Raw genomic sequence first — 23,732 nt, 5'->3', positions numbered from 1 at the left:
GCCAAACTGGCAGAGAGGGCTCGGTAGGAGGAAGTGGAAGAGCAGGAGCAGCACCCACTGAGATCTCCAAGGCAAAGCTAGGTTCAAGATCTTTTTAAAAGGGATTGATCCTGCAAGGAACTGGTGAGGGACAAAGCAGCAAGATACGGGGAAACAAAGTCCCCTAGAGGGACCAGAGGAAGAGAACTGCTTACAGCCAAGCCAAGCAAGGTAAAGCTTCAGGGATCATCCGCTTCCCCAACCCCATCAAATGCATACCCACAGAGATGCAAGTGGGCAAGGGCTGTACCTTCTACCCTCTAACAAAGATGGCTCTCAGGGAGAAAGCAGGCAGGGAGGCCGTCTGATATATGCACTAAATGAGTCAGGGAAGGAATGGACAATATGTACAGGTGTTTCTTTAGTTCTCTAGCCTCACTGATAGAACTGTTCAAGCAGAGGTGTTGGCATCTGCTCTGCTACACCCTGGTTCCCCGCTCCCTCAGGAGGCCAGAGGCCTGTGCTTCCTCAAGGAGGGAAAGGGCCCCCAAAGTTGCCACTACACCTTCTTGGTGGTGGAAGCCAGAGATCTGGGGTAGGTTTACTTTTTGGGACTAAAAGGGGCAGAGGCTCTTTCCAGCAGGTGCAGAAGTTCAGATTTGGGCAGGGGTGGGGAATGGGGACAAGGGTCAAAGGCTATTTCTTGCGGGTGTGCTGCCTTCGGGCCTGCAGTCGCTGTCGCGCCCCCGGGGTCTTGGATCCCGCACCAATGGAAAATGAAGGAGCCGCTGAGCCTGGAAAGATTCAACAATGTCTCATCAGGACAGCTGCTACCTGAGAACATTTCTCTGGGTGCCCCAAGCTTTGCAGTCAGGCAAACAACAGAACAAACACTAGGTGCTTGAAGAGGGATTCTCAAGCTGCATCAGAATCACTTCTTTTGGGGAGGAGGGAGGAGCTATTTAAAATGCAAAATCCCAGAATCACATACCAGACAGTTGGGGAGTTGAGAGGACCAGGAACCCACTTTTACCTGGCTTCCCTAGTGGTCTGGGAACTTCTACCCAAGATGGCTCCTCTCTCTCTGATCTCTGCTGTCCAACTTCATACCTGGGTTGTGCACAACTCCCACCTGACCACATCTCCCCTGCTTAGCAGCCTGCTCTTCTCCATAGGGCTGCAGAGCCAGGGACCTGCTACCTCAATCCCTCCTCTGAGGGACTTGATGCTTACCGAAAGGTCCGACTCCAACAAAGCCTTGGGCGGGTGCTGAAGACCCCCCAAATGAGAGGCTGCTGCCTGATGTGCCCACTCCAGGCGCGGGCAGGTTCTGACCAAAGGTGGGTGTGGAAGTGCCTAGAATGAGAGACAGCAGACAGCTGTAGAGAGCAGGCCAGTAAGCATAGGCATCAAAGCAGACAGCAAAGAATTTTAGGTGGAGACTTGTGCTCCACAGAGCCATTTCCCTGGTCATAAGGATACCTGAGCCCTGCACGCTGTTCCTGTTCACTCCACCATGAGAAGCTGCATGAGATAATTAAGCCTGGTCTCCAGGCGAGACTGCTCACTGCTGGGCTGCAGCAGAGAAAAAGCCCACAGTGCCGCCTTCTCCTGGCCACCCGAGGAGCAGGCAACTATGCATTCCCTGGCCGCCGTACACTGGGTGCTGCGGAGGGGAACATCCTGTAGACCCCCACTTTGCAGCTTGACCAAGTTACCTACCTTCTTCCATCAGGACTAATTTCATTAGACTGCTTCTTCCTGTTTACCTGTTCCCTCTCATCTAGAAGCCTGAGGCTTCCCCCAAATTCTCACCACCACACCACTCCATTGGTCCCCTCATCTTCCCATGGTACCCTTGGAACCCAGTCACTGGCCAGCTCCCTCCCCACCCTGTAACTGAATGCTGGCTGTGTGCTGATACTGCTTCTCCTCCAGTCCGTTCTCAAGGGCAGGCTGCTCCCTGATACTGCTTCCAAACCATTTCTCTTCCCTCCTCTTTTAAATACCTCAGCCCTTCATAGTTCAGACTAGCTGACTTTATTATACTCAGCTCCTTTTCCTTATTAATGTCATCTATCAACAGCTGTGTCACTCTCATTTCTCCACCCCATCACCACGCTTGGTGACTTCAACATCTGTGAGGACGACTTACCCGCTTGGTCCCCTGACCTCAATGCACCGAAGAGATTTCCCTCTACCCCACCAGTGCCAACCTCCCCCATGGTCATTCTTCCCTCTACCCACCTGTGCCACCCTCCCCCATGGTCATTTTTGTCAAGTGCTCCCACTCCTGCATTTCTTCAACCTCATCAAGGCCTCCAGCCCACCGTTCCCTCCTGCTATACTTGTCTGAGTTTAAACAGGTTGGCGTTTACCAGCTATGCACTTCTTAGGTCTACACCTCAACAAATGAACATACCTGGGGAAAAACACATAACCGTGCCGATGAGCTTAACTTCAAATCCATAATCACAATTTTCTAGGCCTCAAAACTGCCTGGCAATTCCACGACACTTTCTTAATATGTCCCTTTTCCCACTCTTCAAAATGACTCTCTCAAGAGGTCCTCCTTTTATACATTTCAGCCTAAACCACTCCCCAAGATCTTCCCTCATACCAGCAAAGAAAGTAGAAATTGTCAGGGTCAAAACTCCTTATAGGTCATCTTCCACATGGTGAAGAGCACATTCTTCTTCTGCTTGAAATCCTACAGTGATTTCCCTTAATACTTAATATTCAAACACTTAACCCTGCCCATGAATGATCTTCAACTCTGCCTGCCTCTCATCATTTTATACCACTTCCCCCATCTTTAAACCTCCAGCGCCACACTTACCTTTTCTGTTTATGAACATTCCAAGCTTGTTTCTCTGCCTTTGCGCTCTCGCACTATCCCGTACCGACAATACTCGCTCTCAGCACGACCCCCTTCCTCCCCCAATACTCCCAGCCCCTTGTCACAAATACAGTTTCAGCATAAAAGTGGTTACTGCCTCAGAAAAGCCTATCCTTGACCACTTAAATCCTTAATAGCTCCTCCACGGTCATTACTTACCTCTTTTACCAAAATATTTTATCACCACCTGACACTTTGCTTTTACATTCAATGTTTGCCTCCCCACAACTATAATGTAAGCCCCACAAGAGTAATACACTGTGCCAGCACTTAAAACAGTGCGACACACCAGCCCAAATCCATTCCCAAACTCACCTCCAAACACAGGTTTGCTCTCAGGTGTGCTGGCCACACTGAAGGCAAAGGGCGTGCTCTGGCTGGGTGTGCCCAAGGTGTTCTGACTCAAGCCTCCCCCAAAAGGGGCTGTGGTGCCAGTGGTCCCACTCTGTCCCACTCCAAAGCTGAATGCTCCAGAGGTGGAGCTGGTGCCTGGGGTAGCCACACTGATCCCCAAGCCCCCACTGCCAGTTGGTGCTGCTGATCCCCCAAACGTGAAGGGCAACTGTGTGGTGCCGGCAAACACCAAGCTACTGGTCCCACTGCTGGTCTGGGTTGCAGCCCCAAAGCCGGTGGTGGCAGCTGCCCCGAAGGAGAAGATAGCTGTGCTGCTGCCAAAGGCTGGCTGGGCACTGGCAGGGGTGCCAAAGGTGGTGGTCAGGGCTGTCACGCTGCTTTGAGCCGCTTTTCTGGTGCTGCCAGCGGCTGGCCCAGTGGGGGCCGGCACCGGGGATGCAGAGTTTCCAAAAGCGAAAGAGCTGCCAAAGCTTGGGCCAGGGGCTGGCTTGGTGGGTCCCGGCTGCTGCACACCAGTGGCCCCGAATGTGGGCTGGGGGTTAGCTCCTGGATATGATGGGGGAGGGGGCTTGGTGCTTGAACCAAAGGGAATGTTGAATGCTGGGGTGGTGGTGCTACTGAACGTGATCGTAGGCTGGCTGCTGGTAACTGGGGCTGAGGCTGTAAGGGCGCTGCCGAAACCACTAAAGCTGGTGGTACTGCTGCTAGGGGCTGTCTGAACAGCACCGGGAAGGGATGGGCCAAAGGTGCTGACTGTTGCTGAAGGAGCCATGGCAGGAGGCTTGCCAAACTGGAACATGGAGCCCAGGGCTGGGGTAAAGCTGGCACCAGAGGCAGGGGGGGCCCCGAAGAGGAAAGGCTGGGAAGTGGAAGTGGTATTAGCCACGCTGCTCATGGTGCTAGTCACACTGTTTACACCAAAGCCGAAAGCAGGCTTCGAGGCCGAGTCTGTGGACGTACTGGCTGTGGTGATGGAAGCCACTGCAGAGGTGGCACTGGACAGGCCAGTGAAGAGAGGAGCGGTTGTGGTTGTGGTCGGAGTAGTTGTTTGCTTGAAGGAGAAAGGAGTTGACAAGGGTACAGACATTGGTGACCCCATGCTGCCAAAGACAGGCTTGAAAGTGGGGGTTGAGGTACTAGGAATCACAGGGAGGGCCGAGCTGGAAGATGCTGCAGTTGTGACTGAAGGATTAGCAGGCAAGGGGCCTTCACTCTCGCTTTTAGGTGGGGCTCCAAAAATGGGCTTGAACATGGGAGATTCTGAAGACACATCAGAAGCTGCAGAAGGGTTAGAAGTTGGGGAGCTCAGCATTCCAAACAGAATACTGGGCTTGGGAGTGGAGGATGGGGCAGATGGGGCTTGAGATTTGGCAGATGTCTCAGCCTGGAGGGTCGGAGGTGACTTAATGATGTCAGCGACTGGTACTGTGGAATAAGGGATCAGCTCTGGGAAAGTGGCTGTGGATTTTGAGTCTGAAGCGGTTCCTGACTGTGAAGCCCCAAGATGGGTCAGAAGACTGGGTGTCTTTAGAGGCAAATGGGCCACAGTGGTTGCCACTCCAGCAGATTCTGCAAAAAAGAGGGATTTACTGAGAATTCTGAGTACTTGAAACCTGATGGTATTCAGTATTTTTATATCCTCTCCATGCCTAGCACAGTGCTAGGGACCCAAGGGTTAGTCAACAAGTATGACTAAATCTATGACACTGGCCCTTAAAGCAAATCAAAATAACATTTCCGCTCTTCACAGATCGTAAGAAAGAAAGGATAAAAGCTGGCCTAATCATGGGTTAACTGTATGAAACCTGAGGAAAATTCCATCACCTGAACTCTTACATCCAGTCACTTCTCTAGATACACCTTACTCATCTAATGAAGATTTACTATGTTCACCTGCCACGAGCTAATACACACCCACGAATGAGATCATTTCTGCGCGAGGAGGGGCTGACACGTACCCCACACCACTACGTGACAAGGTTTGCTGACAGAGGTGTATGTGGGGGCACACAGCTGGAACAGCCAACACACCCTTAGAAACCCACCGAGAAAATCAGTGTTGTTCTGTGCCTGTAGTCTCATAACCATACAACAAGACATCTTAATCTTGTTAGCACATCTACATTTCACAGAAATCTCACTGGAAAAGCATGATTCTCACTTAACAGGTGAGGACAGCAAGGCTCAGGCTCAGCAACCAAGGGATTAGGTTTCAAATCAAGAGCCATTTGACCACCAAAACTAAGCTGCATTTTTCTAGCTTTGCGTGTCACATTCCACCTTCCCTAAAATTTCCTGACTAGAGAATTCTAAGATTTTTAAGCTTGCCCAGCTCAGGTTTGGTAAGCCAGGGTAGGTTCAACCTTCAGAACTATTTCCAGCGACTCATAGGCATAATGCTTTTACTTCAACCTAGACAAACGTCGCTATCATCCCACGCTTCAAAGGGAACCTCACCCACTCACCTGGAAAGGACGGTGGGCCTGGGGCATCCTGCATCTCCTTCAGGCTCTCTAGCCGTGGGTTAGTGCCTGGGGCTGGGATGGGGGGCGGCGAGGAAGCAGTCGCAGCAGCAGGCAGGGCGACAGGTAAAGAAGGCTGAGGGGCAGGTGCGTTCTCAGTGACAGAGTTTGAGGCAGCATCTACGGAAGAATGAAAAGATTAAACTCTCCGCCCTTGTTTAGAGATTCTTTTTTTAAAAAATTTTATTGTGTTTTAGTGAAAGTTTAGGGCGCAAATTAGTTTCTCATTCAAAAATTTATATACAAATTGTTTTGTGAAAGTGGATGCAATCCCCACGATGTGTCAGCACTCGTCCCTGCTCCCCTTCCACCCTGAGTTCTCTGTGTCCATACGTCTAGTTTTCCTGTCCCTTTCTGCCTTCTTGTCTTTGCTTTTGGGCAGATGTTACCCATTTGGTCTCGTATACTTGACTGATCTAAGAAGCATATTCCTCACGTGTTGTTGTTTTACAGGTCTGTCTAATCTTTGGCTGAGGGTGGACTTTGGAAGTGGCTTCAGTTTTGAGTTAGCAGGGTGTCCGGGGACCACAGTTTCAGGGGTTCCTCCAGTCTGTGTCAGAGCAGTAAGTGTGGTCTCTTTTTGAATTTTGTTCTACATTTTTCTCCTGCTCTGTCTGGGACCTTCTATTGTGATCCCTGTCAGAGGAGTCGGTGGTGGTAGCCAGGCACCATCTAATTCTTCTGGTCTCAGGCTGCTGGAAGCTGTGATTCACTTGGTCCATCAGTCATTTGGATGAATATTTTCCTTGTGTCTTTGGCTTTCTTAATTCTCCTTTGCTCCAAACATGATGGGACCAATAGATGTATCTTAGATGGCCACTCACAAGCTTTTAAGACCCCAGACACTACCCACCAAAGTAGGATGTAGAACATTTTCTGAGTGAACTATGTTATGCCAGTTGACTTAGATGTCCCGAGATTACGGTCCCCAGCCCTTAGCCCCAGTAGTTCGGTCCCTCAAGGTGTCTGGATGTATCTAGGAAGCTTCTATGATTTTGCCTTGGTCAAGCTGTGCTGACTTCTCCTATACTGTGTGTTGTCTTTCCCTTCACCAAAGGTAACACTTGTCTACCATCTAGTTATTGAGTTCCCCTTTCCAACCCTAGTCTCCCTTGTAACCATCAAAGATCGTTCTTTTCTGTGCGTAAACCTTTTCTTGAGTTTTTATAATAGTGGTCTCATACAGTATTTGTCTTTTAGTGATTGACTTATTTCACTTAGCATAATGCCTCCAGATATATCCATGTTGTGAGATGCTTCTTGGATTCATCACTGTTATCTTTGTGTAATATTCCATTGTACGTATATACTATAATTTGTTTATCCATTTATCTGTTAATGGGCACTTAGGTTGTTTCTATCTTTTTGCTATTGTGAACAATGCTGCAGTGAACATGGGTGTGCATATGTCTATTCGTGTGACGGCTCTTATTTCTGTAGGATATATTCCTAGGAGTGGGATTGCTGGATTGTACAGTATTTCTATTTCTGGCTTTTTAAGGAAGCGCCATATCATTTTCCAAAGTGGTTGTACCATTTTACAGTCCCACCAGCAGTGCATAAGAGTTTCAATCTCCCTACAACCTCTTCAACATTTGTTTTCTGTTTTTCGATTAGTGCCAGTGACGTCTGGGTGAGACGGTATCTCACTGTGGTTTTGATTTGCATTTCTCCAACGGCTAGAGATCCCGAGCATTTCCTCATGTGATTTTAGGGGCCTGAATGTCTTCTTTGGTAACGTGTCTGTTCATCTCCTTTGTCCATTTTTTAATTACATGTTTGTTGTTGACATGATTTATTTTACAGATTTAGAGATTAAACCCTTGTTGGGTATGTTATAGTCAACAACTTTTTCCTAGTCTGTAGGTTCTCTTTCTACTGTTTCGGTGAAGTTTTTTGATGAGCATACGTGTTTAATTTTTAGGAGCTCCCAGTTGTCTAGTTTTATCTTCTGGGGTTTGTACTGTTAGTTACGGTTTGTATTCTCTTTATGCCATGTATTAGGGCTCCTAGTGTTGTCCCTATTTTTTATTCCATGATTTTTATCATTTTAGGTTTTATATTTAGGTCTTTAATCCATTTTGAGTTAGTTTTCGTGTATGTTGTGAGGGTTGGGTCCTGCTTCATTTTTTTTTACAGATGGACATTCAGTTCTGTCAGCACCATTTGTTAAAAAGACTGTCCTTCGCCCATTTAATGGACTTTGGTCCTTTGTTGAAGATCAGCTGACCAAAGATAGATGGATTTACATCTGGGTTCTCGATTCTGTTCCACTGGTCTGCGTGTCTGTAGTTTTACCAGTACCAGGCTGTTTTGACTACTGTAGCTATATAGCAGGTTCTGAGATCAGGTAGTGTGAGGCCTCCTACTTCGTTCTTTTTCTTCAATAATGCTTTGCTTATCTTGGGCCTCTTTCCTTTCTTTATAGTGATTAGTTTTTCCATCTTGTTAAAGAATGCTGTTGGTATATCTGTTGATTGCTTTGGGTAGAACTGACATTTTCACAGCGCTGAGTGCTCCTATCTGTTATGGATTGAACTGTGTCCCCCAAAACTGTGTGTCAACCTGGCTAGGCCATGATTCCCAGTATTATGTGGTTGTCCTCCATTTTGTGATCTAATTTTCCTATGTGTTTTACCTAACCTCTATGATGTTAACGAGTTTGGATTAGAGGCAGTTACGCTAATGAGGCCAGACTTGATCTACAGGATTAGGTTGTATCTTCAGTCAATCTCTTTTGAGATATAAAAGAGAGATGTGAGCAGAGAAGGACTTCCTACTACCAAGAATAAAGAACCAGGACTGGAGTGTGCCCTTTGGACCTGGTGTCCCTGAGCTGAGGTCTTAGACCATGGGAAGACTGATGCCAAGGACCTTCACCTGGAGTCAACAGAAAGAGAAAGCCTTCCCCTGGGGCTGGGGCCCTGAGTTTTGACTTCTAGCTTCCTAGGTTGTGAGAAAATAAATTTCTGTAGTTAAAGCCACCCACTTGAGGTATTTCTGTTATAGCAGCACTAGATTACTAAATGCAGTGCGATGGGTCGCTTTTGTGTGGCCTTTCTTGCCATGGTCTTGTAACTCCCACCCAAGTGATTGGGTAGGACTGTGCAGATAGGATAATTGTAGCCTAACAAGGGGACTGGTCAGTTCTGCCATACTCTGGGCTTGAGGTGAGCCATCTGAGAGGCACGAGGGAGAGGATCCCATCACCACCAAGGAAGAATAGCCAGGAGCAAGCACATCCTTTGGACCCACGATTCCTGTGCTGAGAAACTCCTGGAACTAGGAGACAGAGAGAGCTCTGTAACACTGAAGGCAGTGAGAAGCTGCAGCAGAGACATGGCAGCAGGAGATGGAGTGGTGGGCTTCCCCGCCCACAGAGTGAGAAAGCCGAGTGCCTGGCGTGCCTCTGGAGATTTACTGGCAGGGGCTAAAAGAGCTTTGTAACACTTCCCTGAGTAGGGCAGAGGCCTAGGGCCAGAAAGAGATATGCCTGCGAGCACAGGTGAAAAGAGGCTGTCCTGATGGAAGAGCTGTATCCTGAGTGTTCCTGAGCCTGAACTGTAACCTGTTACTTCTCTAATAAACCCCTTAATCATGATTATCATCTGTGAGTTCTGTGTGGCCACTGCAATGAATTATCAAACTCTGCAGCAGAGAAGTAGAGTGCCATGGGAGGGACAGTTCGTGCCAGAACTGCTAAAGACGGCAGAGAGGAACAATGTCTGACCTCCACCTCATAGGAATCAGCCTTGGACTGCTGATCTTGATTCTCCTTCCCCCTTGGGAAGACAGAGGAGATCAGACACTTCCCCCATGCTGTTTTTACACTAAGACACTATCTATGAGCATGGTGTTTTTTCCATTTATGTAGGTCTCTTCCGGTTTTCTGTAATAGTGTTTTGTAGTTTTCTTTGTATACATATTTTATGTCTCTGGCTGTATTTATTCCTAAGTACTTTATCTTTTTAGGAGCTATTATAAATGGTATTATTTTCCTGATTTCCTTTTTGAAGTTCTCTTTGTTGATGTACAAGAATCCAAGTGATTTCTGTATGCTGATCTTGTGTTCTGCTACTCTGCTGAATCTGTTAGTTCCAGTAGTTTTCCTGTGGGCATCTTTGGGGTTCTCTATGCACAGGGTCGCATCATCTGTGAATAGTGATAGTTTTACTTCTTTTCAACTTGGACACCCTTTCTTTCTTGCCTTATTGCTCTAGCTAGGGCTTCCAGCACAATGTGAAACAGGAGTCGTGACAAAGGGCATCCTTGTCTTGTTCCTCTCCTCAGGGGAATGCTTTCAGCCTCCATTGAGAATGACGTTGGCTATTGGTTTTGTATAGATGCCCTTTATCACGTTGAGGAATTTCCTTTCTATCCCTACTTTGCTGAGAGTTTCTATCAGGAATGGGTGTTGGACTTTATCAAATGCCTTTTCTGCACTGATTGAGATGATCATGTGGTTCTTTTCTTTTGTTCTAGTTAGGTGGTAGATTACGTTGATTGATTTTCTAATGCTGAACCATCCTTGCATACCTGGCATGAATCCTACTTGCTTGTGGTTTTGTATTATTTTTTTGATATGATACTTAATTCTACTGACTAGAATTTTGTTGAGAATTTTTACATCTATATTCATGAATGATACTGATCTGTAATTTTCCTTTTTTGTGGTGTCTCTGCCTGTCTTTGGTATCAGGGTTATGCTAGCTTCATACAATGAATTCAGGAGTATTCCTCCTCTATGATCTGAAATAGTTTTAGTAGTCGTGGTGTGAGCTCTTCTCAGAATGTCTGATTCTCCAGTGAAGCCATCCAGGCCAAGACTTATTTTTGTTGGAAGTTTTTTTTTTATTATCCCTTCAATCTCTTGCTATGGGTCTGTTCAGATTTCCTATCTCTGCTTGTGTTAATTTATGTAGGTAGTGTGTTTCTAGACATTTGTCCATTTCCTCTAGTTTCTCAAATTTGTTGGAGTACAATTTTTCTAGTATTGTTATGATCCTTTTTATTTCAGTTGTGTCTGTTTGTCATGACCCCCATCTCATTTCTTATTTGGGTTATTTGCTTCCTCTCCTGCTTTTGTCAGTTTGACCAATGGTTTGTTGACCTTGTTGATCTCTTCAAAGAACCAACTTTTGGTCTTGTTGATTGTTTCTATTGTTTTTCTGTTCTCTATTTATTTCTGCTCTAATCTTTGTTATTCCCTTTCGTCTGGTGGTTGTGGGCTTCTTTTGCTGTTCTCTATTTGTTCGGGTTTTAGGGCTAATGTTTTGATTTTGGCTCTTTCTTCTTTTTTGATGTGTTTATTGCTATAAACTGACCTCTGAGCACTGCCTTTCCTGTGTCCCAAAGGTTCTGGTATGTGTTTTTATTCTCATTTGATTCTAGGAATTTTTTATTCCCTCTTTGATTTCTTCTATTAACCAGCTGTTTTTACGCAAGGTGTTATTCAGTTTCCATGTATTTGATTTTTTTCTCTTGCTCTTCCTGTTATTTTTACTTTTATTGTGCTGTGATCAGAGAGAATGCTTTATACTATATTTTGATGTTTTGGATTTTATTGAGGGTTGCTTTGTTGCCTAAAATGTAGTCTATTCTGGAGAATGTTCCATGTGCATTGGAAAGGAATGTATACTTTGCCGCTGATGCGTGGAGTGTTCTATGTATGTCTATGAGGTCAAGTTAGTTAATTGCGGCCTTTAGATCTTCTTTATCTTTGTCGAGTTTCTCTCTAGATGTTCCGTCCTTTACCGAGAGTGGTCTGTTGAAGTCTCCCTACTATTATTTTGGAACCGTCTATTTCTGTTTCCACTGCTGTTAGTTTATGTATTTTGGACCCCTGTCATTGATGGGTAGATATTTATTAAGGTAGTATCTTCTTGGTGGATTGTCCCTTTCATCATTATATAATGTCCTTATCTTTTATGGTGGACTTTTCCTTAAAGTCTATTTTATCTGAGATTAGTACTGCCATTCTTGCTCTCTTTTGGTTACTGTTTGCTTGATATATTTTTTCCATCCTTCGATTTTTAATATGTTTATGTCTTTGTGTCTTAAGGTGTGTCTCTTGTAGACAGAAAATTGATGGGTTGTGCTTTTTTATCCATTCCGCCACTCTCTTTACAAGCGTACTTAAGCCATTAACATTTAGTGCGATTATCAGTAGGTGTGAGTTTACTGCTGTCATATTGTTGTGTTTTTTTTGTGGTGCTGATGTTTTCTTTGTTCCTCTTACTTTCCTGTGTTAAGTTCCTTTTGTTTGTGGCTTTTCTTTTGTTATTATAGATTTTGTGTTTACTGAGACTTTATGGTTTTCTTTTTTAGTTTGATGAGCAGATTATGTTAACTTTCTTTGTGGTTACACTGAAATTTACCCTTATCTTCCTAAATTTGAACCAGTCTTTTATTACTTGATATCCCCTTGACTTCCTCTCCATTTGTAAGTTCTATACCTACACTGTTTATTTCCCCTTTTACTGTTTTACATTGTTGTCATTTACACACTGACGTCTCTGTTTCCGTTTTATGTCTTTTAGCTTTATTATTGACAGTTCTTTACCTAGTTTGGTATCTGACTGTTGCTGTCCTAGACTCCAGTTGTTGTCTGATGTTGTTGGTTCTCTAACTGAAGGGCTCCCTTTAATATTTCTTATCAGTCTGGTTTGGTTTTTATGAATTTCCCAATTTCTGTTTATCTGGAAATGTCCTAATTTTGCTATTGTGTTTGAGAGAGTTTTGCAGGATATATTATTATTGGTTGGCAGTTTTTTTCTTTTAAGGTTTTATATCGGTCATCCCATTGCCTTCTTGCCTGCATAGTTTCTGCTGAGTAATCAGAGCTTACTCTTATTGTTTCCCCTTTGTAAGTGACTTTTGTTTTTCTTGTACTGCTCTCATCATTCTTTCTTTGTCTTTGGCAAGTGTGATTATGTTATGTCTTAGTGACTTTCTTTCGGGGTCTATCATATATGGGGTTTGAGGATTCTTTTCAGATGGCATATCAGGGCACAGGGATAGTCAGGGTATCAGAATAACTCATCTAGACATGCTTTCCCTCAACCTCAATGTTCACTGTTTTCCAGGCATCAATAAAAACCCAAATGGGTTTTCAGATGAGAAAAACCAAAAGAAAACGTGGAACTGTTCCTGGATTTTTCCCAGAGTAACCGTTTTTTTAAAAAACTAAAATTAAAACCAAAGGAAAGAAACTATCTGGGGTGTGAAGTTGATCTATACATTCCTTACCCGTCTTATCCTCCAAGACTTTGTTAAACCACTGTAATGATGTTTTCTTTTCCAAGTCTAGGTCTTCAGCAGTTATCGAATAACCAAGCTGGGGAGGTGGAGGCTACCAAAAAGAAAAGGAAGTCAGGTCAATCAAAAGAAACTGGAAGAAACCTGTACTCAGCCTTTCTAAGAATAGTATGTCCTCAGGTTTCTAAAAGTTCAGTGGTTAAGACTTAGGAGAGCTAAGCCGGGGTGGGGAGGGGCAGACGGATGAGACCATACCAAGGTTAGCTGGTCCCCTCGCCTACAGGGCAGCAGCTGAATCTTCCTTTTACGCTGCCCAGAGCTGCCCGATGTAGATGGGGTATTCAAGGTTTGTTTCTTCCATGTGGTTGTATCTGCAACTAAGAAAAGAAATATAGACTTATTTTCTTCCTTCTCTCTTCCAAAATGGATGCTTTTGTCTATCCATCTGGTTTTTAACACTGAGTTTTCATTGGGTATCTCTGAAAAGATGTAGTTTCTATCTTCCATGGTTTGGGCTCTTAGATGGTGTTTGCAAGATTACTGCTAACAGTCAAGAGGACAAAAACAGATAACTGCTTCAAAGGCACACTTACAACTGCTTACTGGACAATAATTACCTGGACCACTCACAGATAGCTCAAACTGAGCTTATCTCTGTCTCACAGTTATCCTATGTTAGACTGTATTTGTCTGTGTTACCACTCTCCCTTATTGAGCTATAAACTTCTGCAGGACAGAAACTTCTCTCTCTGTATCTATCATGCCCTAGATTAAAGCACTGCTCAACAAATATTTTAGAATAGGTCTTAGTCTATATAGTTCCATAAATACCTTTACCAACACAAACCACTCTTGCTTGTTCATCAACTTACCCTTTTCTCCCTGGGACTCCTTATCTGTTATCAGTGGGGTTGAAGAACTAGAATGATGATGAAGCTCCTCTTCTCTATAAGGAAAAAAGGCAGAATTAAGCTTAAAAAGACTTCCTGATAAAAGTAGTTGATAACTTCCTGGACTCTCCTAATGACGAAGTGCCCAAGGCCTAGAACAACCCTGATTTCAGATCTCAGTATGTTAGGAAAAACAATAAACAAACATGAGTTAAAAGAAGTCAAACAAAAATTCCTACACAGATGTGAAGAGAGGTAGCTCATAGAAGCCATGGAAAAACCTTTATGAATTAAAACAACCACAAAACAATAATCTTCAAAACCTTATGTATAACCTGACAAGTTCCTGGGAGCTCTAAATATAGATATGACCCCTAAGAAGGTGGAGTTCTACCAGACTCTAAGTACCTAGAGGGTCAGCTAGAGTCAAGAACATGAAGGCTACCGTCCACTGTGTGGCTTCAACTCTTACACCCAATAACTCATGCTGGAGCATGAGGAAGGGCGTCAGAAGCCTCTACAGCCAGCTTGCAAGAATGGCAAGAGAGGAGAGCAACTCATGTTGGTATTTTACTGTCCTTTTCCTAGATCTTAATTATTTTGATTCTCCAAGTTAGAGTAGTACAAAGCCTAAGAGCCAAGTAAATGTCCCTCCTTTCCTGACCTCCCATTAGTCGATTCAGCAAACAATAGCTGGGGGAGAATGCTGATTACCTTACTTTCTTCACTGGTCTCTCTGGTGTCTGAGAGCGGGATGAGGCTGGGCTAGAGAAGGGTGATGAACTGGGACCACTTCTCTTCCATAGCTAAAAGTCAAAGAAAAAGTAACATGTTGATAATTTAGCATCTGACCTTCAACATAATTTTGTGGTTCTCTATTCATCACTGCATGTTAGGTCTCTTTTTAAATAATTAACAATGTTTCTTTGTGAAGGAAGACCCCTGCAAAGAATGATAGTTGCTGATACTAATTATGTGAACAGAAAAAAAAAAAAAATGTCTACAAAAGTAATGAGATGCTAACTAATAAATGTAGAAGGAATGATGTACTTTTTGCATATATTAAAAAGTAGAAAGTTACAATCACTAATGCTATAGTGATATGATGCATACAAGTCTATATTGTCCATGGAAACAATGAAATTAAGAAATCGTTTCAGTGAAGATAAGCCAATAAACTTATTCAGTCTTGCATTCATTAAACTTTCAGATCTACTTTACTAATTTTATTTTCCAAAACTATATGCTGTGGTGATATTTATGACACCTTGAACATCTATGGTATTTATTATTATAGGTGAATTATCCATACGTTTGTCTCTTCTACCAGGTAGAGTCCCTTGATGGCAGAGATGGTCTGTTTTATCTCTGCATCCTTCAAAAGGACCTAACAGCAAAGTAACTGACAGAGAGCAAGCATTCTACCAATATTTTCTTTAACTCTTTAGCCTAATTACAAATATACTAAGCTCTTATCTTAGACTTTTTCATACTGAAAAACTTCTGGTGATTTCTCACCCAGTAATCGTCAGCTGCATCATGTAAGCACAAAGAGGAAGACAATAATGTTTAATAAGAGTTCATGGAACACATGTAACTGACAGAGGGCTTGTATCTAGAGTATGTAACAAACTTACACAATCACGAAAAAAAGAAAGACAGCCTAATAGAAAAAAGCCAAGAAACTTGAACAGGCACTTCATAAAAGAGGATATACAAAAGGCCAACAAACAGTTCATACTTCTACCTCATTACTATTCAGGGAAATGCAAAATAAAACCCCAATGAAATATTACTCCACATGAACCAGAATGGCTGATTGAGGAAACTGGCAATGCCAAATTTAGTGAGGATGTGAAACAGGAACAAAATCTCATATACTGCTGGTGAAGAGTATAAATTGGATCATTCACTTAAAAAAAATTGTTCAGCAACATCTACTAAACAGAACATATGCATACTTTACACGTGTGCCAAAAGATTTATATAAAGCGTCTACAGCAGTATTCACAACAGCCTCAAGGCAGAAACTCAAATGTCCAATGGCAGGATGGATAAGTTAATTGTGGTACATTCATATAATGAAAGGGTATACAGCAATGAAAACAAATGATCTCCTGCTGCATCCAACATGGCTAAATCTCACAAACAAAATGCTGAGGGAAAGAAGCCAAACATAAAAGAATGCATACTCTATGTTTCCATGTACATAAAGTTTGAAAGCAGGAAAACTATATATTCAGAACGGCAAGAGCAGTAATTGGGGGTGGGTACGAGGAGGGCTTCTGGGTGTGGAAAATGTATTATTACTTGACCTAGGTAGTGGTTACATAGAGCTGTACACTTATGATTTGTGTTTTTCCGTACATTACCCTGTAATAAAAAAAAAAATTTAAAAAGGTAGATTACAGGACATGGAGTGCTAGGCAAGACATACTACTAAAAGAGAAAAGAAGCAAAAAGGTACACATGGTATGATTCCATTTGTGTAAAACAGACAACCCAAACTTCTGCGTATTATCTGTATTGGTGCACACAGTAAAAAACGTTAATAATAGGTACCTATGGGATATAAACTGGGTGAGCCAGGGCAGAGGAATTTTGCTTTGTACTCAACAGTTACCCATACCTAAAAATTTCTTTAAAATAGGAAAATACTTGCACTTGTTACAAATTCCAACAAAAAAAGAGTATACAGTGAAAAGTAAGCTTCTCTCCTATTTCAGTAGTTGTTACCAGTCTCTAATATATCTTGCTAAAATTATTCTATGGGTATCGAAAGATTAAAGAAACCAGCAACACAAATAATAGGATAATATACAATAGAGTTCTACACCTTGCTTTTCTATATAAGTTTGAGATCATCCCACATCTGTACCTTTTAAACTGCCTTATTCTTTTTAATAGTTATAGTATTAAAATGAAATCCCTGACAACTTCAAAAAAAAAAAAGTTACAGTATTTAACCTTATGGATATACTGTAATTTAGTTATTCAACCAGTCCCCTGAAAAGTACATTTACATTGTTTCTAAGATTCTGCTCTATTAAAATAATGCTACAATCAATATCCTTGTACACGTTTTTAAGCATACATGTAGGATAAAGTCCTAAAAGTAAACTTGCTGGATCAAAGGACATGTGCATCTCTAGTATCGATAACTGCTGCCCCACTGCCCTCTGGAGAACTGTACCAACTGACACTCCCACCAGCAATGCACGAGAAGCCTCTAAGGTTTCCTCCATGGTGTCTATTTCACATTTAAATCTTTAATTCATTTGGGATATGTTTCTCCAATATATGAAAAGCTCTTGAAAATTAGAAAAATCAGTAGCCCTTCAGAAAAAGGGGCAAAAGACATGAGCCAACAGTCATGGGAAAAGAACTGGAAATCACTAGAGGAAACAGGTTTCTCATACATCTACTTTTTAAATAAAATTAATACCATTTATTGAATTGTTCATCTTTTGTCCATTTATCTGCAGTAACAGCTCTCTGTCTTGTATCAAGTTTCCATATACACATTAGTTTGTTTCTGGGCTTTCTATCTATTCTATTGGTCTATACTTATCATTCAAGGGTTTTGTTAGCTTAGAGACTATCCCAGCATCTGGCAGATAGAAGGCAATTAGTTAGTAAACATTTGCTAATTAATTAATTCTGGTCTATCCAATTCAGCCCTGGGAACCCATTTCTCCCACACCACAAAACTACTGTACCTGAGAGAAACCGCGAGTAGAGCTATAGGAACTGGTAATGGCATTGCGGCTAGAGCTGGGGATGCCAACTGCATACGTGCTGGTCAAAGAGCTCATAGAAGAGGTGCGGGATCTCTTATTCAAGTGGTCCTCTGAGCTCTGAGAATGGAAACCTCTCTTCAGAGACCCAGGTCTAATAAAAGGGAAAAAGAGAGTTAGGTGTGTCATTAAAGGCAACGTTCTTTAAAGGCTTCATCCAATCTGGTCATGGCCCCTTTCTTAACACAACTGAAGGGAAGAGGATATACTTTTAATTTTATTGTTAACAATTTAGCTAAATATATCTGACAAAGTCAGTAAGGGAAAGCCAAATATTTAAAGATTAAATGCATAGTTCCATTTTAAAAAAATGCATACTAATCTACAGTGACAGAAAATGGATCATTAGATGTTTGGGGACAGGAGTGGGGAGAACAGGATGGGACTAGAGGGATCACTAAGGGGCATGAGGAAACTTTTTGAGGTGATGGATGTGATGTGTTCATTATATTGTGTTGTGCTGGTTTCACAGGTATATACATGTCAAAACCTATCAAAGTGTACACTTTAAACATGTACAGTTTACTGTATATCAATTATACTTCAATAAAGCTGTTTTTAAAAATCAGAATTTCCAAGTTAAGAGGAACCATTTTTTCTAAGCTTCCAACTGAAACAGAAATTCCCTACACATCTTTCCTGAGGAATACTCATCCAACTTCTGTTAAAATGTAGATAACTGACCATCTCAAGAGTGATCCATTTCAACCAGGGACCAGTTTATTCTTATACTTGATTAAAATTTACTTCCTCTAACTTTCACCTATGGATCCTATTTGGAGCTGAACCAAACAAGTTGTCTTCCCTCTTTCATGTGACAGTCCTTCAGTTTTTGGGGGACCATTATGCGCTTCGCTATTTCATTTCCCTTGAGGTGTGTTCTTCTCCTTCGGCTAGTACTTCTATACCTTCAGAACACCCTCACCCACCACCACCACCCGTCTGGCTGTTTCAAACCCCTTTAACATCTTAGTTGCTTCACTCGGAATGACTCCTCTCTTACAGTGCAGTACACTACACACAATACTCCATGGACAGTCTGACAGAGAAGTAAAGCAGGACTACACCTTACCTGCCTCTTGCTGGCCTCTGTTCTTCTCTGAGTTACGACAGAATAGAAGCACATTAACCTTTCGGGCAGTGCTATACTGCTGACTCAAATTAAGTATATAAGCTGTCCTAAGTTTTTTCACACATATTTCTGAACCACTTTCCCTCCCATTAATTCCTCCTCAAATGTATTTTTAAACTCAAATACAAATAAAATTTCATATGCTGATATCATGTTTCCAGAAACTTATCATTTATCTTAAAGTTCACATTGTTGGATTTTATCTATTGCACAAAACTTGCCATCTTTGTTTATATACTTGGTGATTAGCCTTAGCAGATTTCACCCATATTAATATAAAAATATCCAACGGAATTAGTAGTTAATTGTGTTAAGTTACTCAAAACACTCCTCCCTCATCTGAAAGATTTCAACCTGAACTAATAAAGTAATGCAAAAGCAAAGAGGAAAATCTACATGGCAACATTCTGGTGATACCCTTTTTCCAGATGGTCTACATCCATCCCATCCAGATGGACTCTCACTTACTTTGGTACAAAAGAAGCGGGGACTCCATTGGCCACCAGGGGCTCGAATGCTGAATGTCCACTTTCACTGCTATCATGGCGCCTGAAACAAAAAAATTCTCAATAACTTTTTATTCTTAAAGTATATTTTCATATTCCTGGGACCTTATAATATCTCTAAGGAGCATGTGTTCAGCTAGACAAGAAAAAGTTTGCTTCAAATCCCTAAGATTCAGAAAGGTCAATTTAATCTAAGATTGTCCAGATAATAAGGAAAATATGAAATATGTCAAGACCTTTTGAACTATTCAGGTAGATCAATTCTTTATTGGCTAACTGTACACTGAAGTGTTACAATCACAAATTTAACATCACACCACCCACAAATTAAAAAAATAAACAACAAAAATCCTTAAGTACCAAGCCACACTCCCACAGTGCTCCAGAGGCTAATATGGCAAGTCTGTTAGGGAAAAATCTTAAGATCTATGCAAGGTGACACATGATCACTGCTTATTCCAATTATGGGAAAGATAATACAGAATCCTCAGTTATAGGCTCACTGGAGTCAAGAAAAATTACCTCCCTGGAGAAGATGAGAAACCTATTTGGATTGTAAGAACAGCTGTTGTTTCCCCTTCATTCCCACATCCCCTGCCACTCCTGCTTAGCTAGTTGACAGTAGCTTAAACTGCTCACCTGCCACAGACTGTGAGTCATATTTCTAGTCACCATTACCAGATCTTTCTATACTATATAATGTATTCCCATTTATTAAGATTTCCCCTACTTAATTTTGTTATCTACAGTATCAAAGCTGGCAACTTTGAAACTGTCAGATATGAACCATCTGGTCTAGGTAATCGGGGCACTGGTTATATTTTTCAGGTGTGGAGTCTGATGTCTCATCAGAGAGCCGTTCCTTGACCACCATATATAAAGAAGCCCACTTCTCATTACCCTGTTATATATACCGTTTGTACCCCTTCCCTATACACTTACAGTCTATAAAATCATCATGTTTATTTTATTGTTTTTTGTTGTCTGTCTCCCTCAAGAAAGTCCCATGAGGGTAGGGACTTTGTTTTATTCACTGCTCTATCCACAGTACCTAGAACAGGCCCTGGCACATAGTGGGTGCCCAATAAATATTTGTTAAATTTAAAAAAGTGTGGAATCCTTACTGATTCCTTGAAAAGCCATAAGTAGTTCTGTATGTTGACTACCACTTCAACCTCATCTCTTAACCTTGGGAAACAGACTGTTTACTGCACTTCCATTAAGTTATCACATAAACCAAATAATGAAATGGATTTTACTCTCATGACTGATAAATCTACCATACTCTAGTCTTCACTTTTCTTTGGCAAGCATTTCCTTTGGCACAATTATGACTTTTAAACTGGTAGTTACCCAAATAAATGAACAACACATGATTGTGACGGGAAGACTTTCAGCACTCTCTCTCAAAAGTAAAATTTAACATGCGGATATCAAAAGTAGGAGGCTGATACGGCTAATACTTGTTGGCTTCTCTCTAATACTTATAGAAAAGGTAGATTACAAAATTTACCTACCCTGTGCCTTAGGAAATGAATAGCATTAATGCCTTTGTTACCAGTCTCTTTCATGAAAGCCAGAGAAGGGACTATGAAGGTTCATAAACTAAAGTTAGTCTCTGTATATTTTTTGGGAATGATCTGTATTTTAACAAATCCCCAGGCGTACACAAGGGAAGCTGTTTAGTACTCTGTTGGGCCTGTTACCTTCTTTTATTTTCCTGGCCATCAGAGAATATTTCGTCTTCCTCCTCCACTGTTCTTTTCTTCCTCTCCTTGAGGGCACTCAGTACAGTCTCCTTTGCACATGGGTCTGGAATATTACCTGATGGTGAGGACAGTGTTGAGTTGATTATCTGCTCTGGTCTGCAATGAAAATCAGAAGTCTAGCATCAAGATATTTTAATTACCACACATTTAGCATAGATGTAAGTAATGGGAAATCAAAACCCAAGCTAGCAAGCAAAGTATAATTTATACATTCACAGAAATTACCCTTAGCAACTTAAGCTACTGTCAAGGGCAAAAAATAAAAATAAAAGAAGGTTCAATGACTAGAATTTGGGATTTCTCTCATTCAAATAAACAGTTATTTCCTCTTTTTCATTCAGAGTTGTCAGAGGAATAACCATAGAAGAGTAAAGTGGACACAAGATGGAATCTATTCTTTCAACAATAATACTCACACTGGTGAACGAATCAATTTGCTATCAGGAGGAGCAATTCTCACTGTCACTGGGCTGCATACCATCTTGGAATTACGTGCAGACAGCACAGTCTTCTTCTGGTAACCATTCCAGCACACCGTGGGAAGTACCCCCAGGAAGGAATATTGAGCCTGCTGGATTGGATATCGTCTCCGAGGTGTTATTACAAACCGATTAGGTAAAGTTCCACAATCCCTGCAAAGAATGGGAGACACACTATGAAAGCAAAGCAGTATAAGAGAATATCAGAAAGTTAAAATGGCTAAACAACCACATGGGTTTGGACATTCTTCAGAGAGCTGAAATCTCTTTCTAACACAGAACACAATATTTCTATGGCAACATTCCCCCATTCCATCTAAAGGCAGAAAGTGGCAGCTGCTTAACAGCTGTCTCTACAATGGGCTTCAACAATTTGCAAGGGAAATTGGAAAACTTGGCCACACAATGGAATACAAGTGTGTGTTGGGGTGCATAGGGAGGAACTTTTCAAGAATTCTTGAATCTTTTCAATCTTTTATGCTAAAACTTCAGTAATATACATCCAAACATTTTTAACCAGTTTCCACACCTAAATGTTCATCTTCTCAAGTAAATGTATTTATCAAGAATCTAACATTTTCACCAAATTTTTGTATTCTCCTGTATCACCTCAGCTACTGAGACTACATAAAAATGTCTCTGTAAGTGTGCTTCTTTCTTAGCTCAAGTTGATACATGAGACTAAACGGGCAGCTTCTGTCTGGAGGTGAGATGAGAAGGCAGAGAGGATTAGGAGCTGGTTGAATGGACATGGGAAATCGGGTTGAAAGGAGGACTGTGCTGTCACAGTATAGGGAGAGCAGTTGGGGTCACATAACAATGTGTGTATAAACTTTTGAACGAGAAACTAACTTGAAACGTAAACCTTCACTTAAACTACAACAATAAACAAAAAGAAAAAGAAAAAAAATCTCTTTAATCTGGTCATCTTTATCAATCATAAACTTTATTCTTTGGAACAACTCTTCGAGTTCTGCTAACTGATGTAGTTTTTCACTGGTCCAAAGACAAAAATACACTAAAATATACTATAGACTACACTCGAAAGAAAAAAATGTTTTCACCCTAAATAGAAATGTTAGTGGTTTATCAAATATTCCGCTAAATCTACAATCCCCAAAATCAAACCAAACCCACTGCCGTTAAGTTGATTCCAACTCACAGAGACCCTACCGGGCAGAGCAGAACTACCCCATAGGGTTTCCAAGGCTGTAAATCTTTACGGAAGCAGACTGCCACACCTTCCTCCCTCAAAGCGGCTGGTGGGTTCAAACCGCCGACCTTTCAGTTGTCATCGGAGCGCTTTAACCACTGAGCCACCAACCTTCCCTGCTAAATCTATACTACACTAAAATTCTGGCGGTTTCAAGAATTGAGAGGGAAGGGAATAGCTCTGGCATTACAACACCTCATTCCAAGAGTTAGAGGAAGGCATGAGGCCGCTGACACACACCGTTAAGTGTTTAAAGAGGGCAAAAATCACACAGAATCCACTTTAGACTTAATGAAAACAAAGAAACAAAAATCTATATTAAGTCAAGTCCTCAATTTAAAGCCAGTCTACACAGACGAGATCTGGAGAAAATCTTACCGGTGGGGAAGCCTCCTAGAAGGTCGGAAAAGAGGCGTAAGGGGAGAGGGCTGAACGTGGTGAACGCGATGGGCCGAGTGAGCGGGCTGCGAGGGACGGGCAGCTGGGTGACGGCCAAGGCTCTCTCGCAGGTCCCTGCTGTCCTGAGCAGGGGGAGGCTGCGGAGGGCCAGGCTTGCCCAGGTAACTGCCCATGAGGAGCAGTTCAGCGTGGTCGGGTCCTTTAAGCAGGGTCCGCGGCTCTAGGAGGCTTCCGTTTACCGCCGACTTTGCCGGAGGCGAAGTGAACAGTGTTCGCTGACGCCGAGTGTTCCGAACGAGCGAGGAAAAGGCGCGCGAACCTCGGGGCTCGCGGCTCAGACCCCACCAGGCCGCAGTAGCCCCCACAGCCAGCCAGGCTAGCGCAGCCGCCGCCGGCACCAGGTACAGCACGAGGCCGAGCAGCGACAGTCCAAGGAGCGCCGCCCCGGCCGGGCCGCCGCAGCTCCCGCCCCGGCCGTCCCTGACACTCGCTATCGGCCGCCGCCGGTCGCCCCCTCCAGCTGCCGCAGCCGCCGG

The 23,732-nt window shown here is 42.6% G+C and overlaps 1 protein-coding gene across 1 annotated transcript; it reads right to left on the bottom strand.

Moving 5' to 3' along the window:
- Positions 1-33: 33 nt before the first annotated feature.
- POM121 (POM121 transmembrane nucleoporin) lies at positions 34-23,732 on the bottom strand. The gene is made up of 13 exons (XM_004380841.2): positions 23,176-23,732; positions 21,522-21,737; positions 21,043-21,201; positions 19,299-19,379; positions 17,621-17,792; positions 14,616-14,707; positions 13,884-13,957; positions 13,267-13,388; positions 13,003-13,105; positions 5,698-5,874; positions 3,194-4,801; positions 1,213-1,335; positions 34-773 (listed from the first exon to the last, which is right to left on the bottom strand). The coding sequence occupies exons 1-13, from the start codon at positions 23,367-23,369 to the stop codon at positions 676-678; spliced, it is 3,219 nt and encodes a 1,072-aa protein (XP_004380898.2). The 5' UTR covers positions 23,370-23,732; the 3' UTR covers positions 34-675.

This window comes from Trichechus manatus, unplaced genomic scaffold, assembly GCF_000243295.1.
Source record: "Trichechus manatus latirostris isolate Lorelei unplaced genomic scaffold, TriManLat1.0 scaffold00077, whole genome shotgun sequence".
Taxonomy (NCBI): Eukaryota; Metazoa; Chordata; class Mammalia; order Sirenia; family Trichechidae; genus Trichechus; species Trichechus manatus.
Note: the sequence above shows the minus strand (reverse complement) of the source record. Positions and strands in the feature narration are given on the sequence as shown.

Coding starts and splice junctions, on each gene's coding strand:
- POM121 (XM_004380841.2), bottom strand. CDS start 23,369: ATGGGCAGTTACCTGGGCAAGCCTGGCCCTCCGCAGCCTCCCCCTGCT. Junction 13,958..14,615: donor AGACCAGTGAAGAAAGTAAG/GTAATCAGCATT, acceptor TTTTCCTTATAG/AGAAGAGGAGCTTCATCATC. Junction 774..1,212: donor TGTTGGAGTCGGACCTTTCG/GTAAGCATCAAG, acceptor GAATCTTTCCAG/GCTCAGCGGCTCCTTCATTT.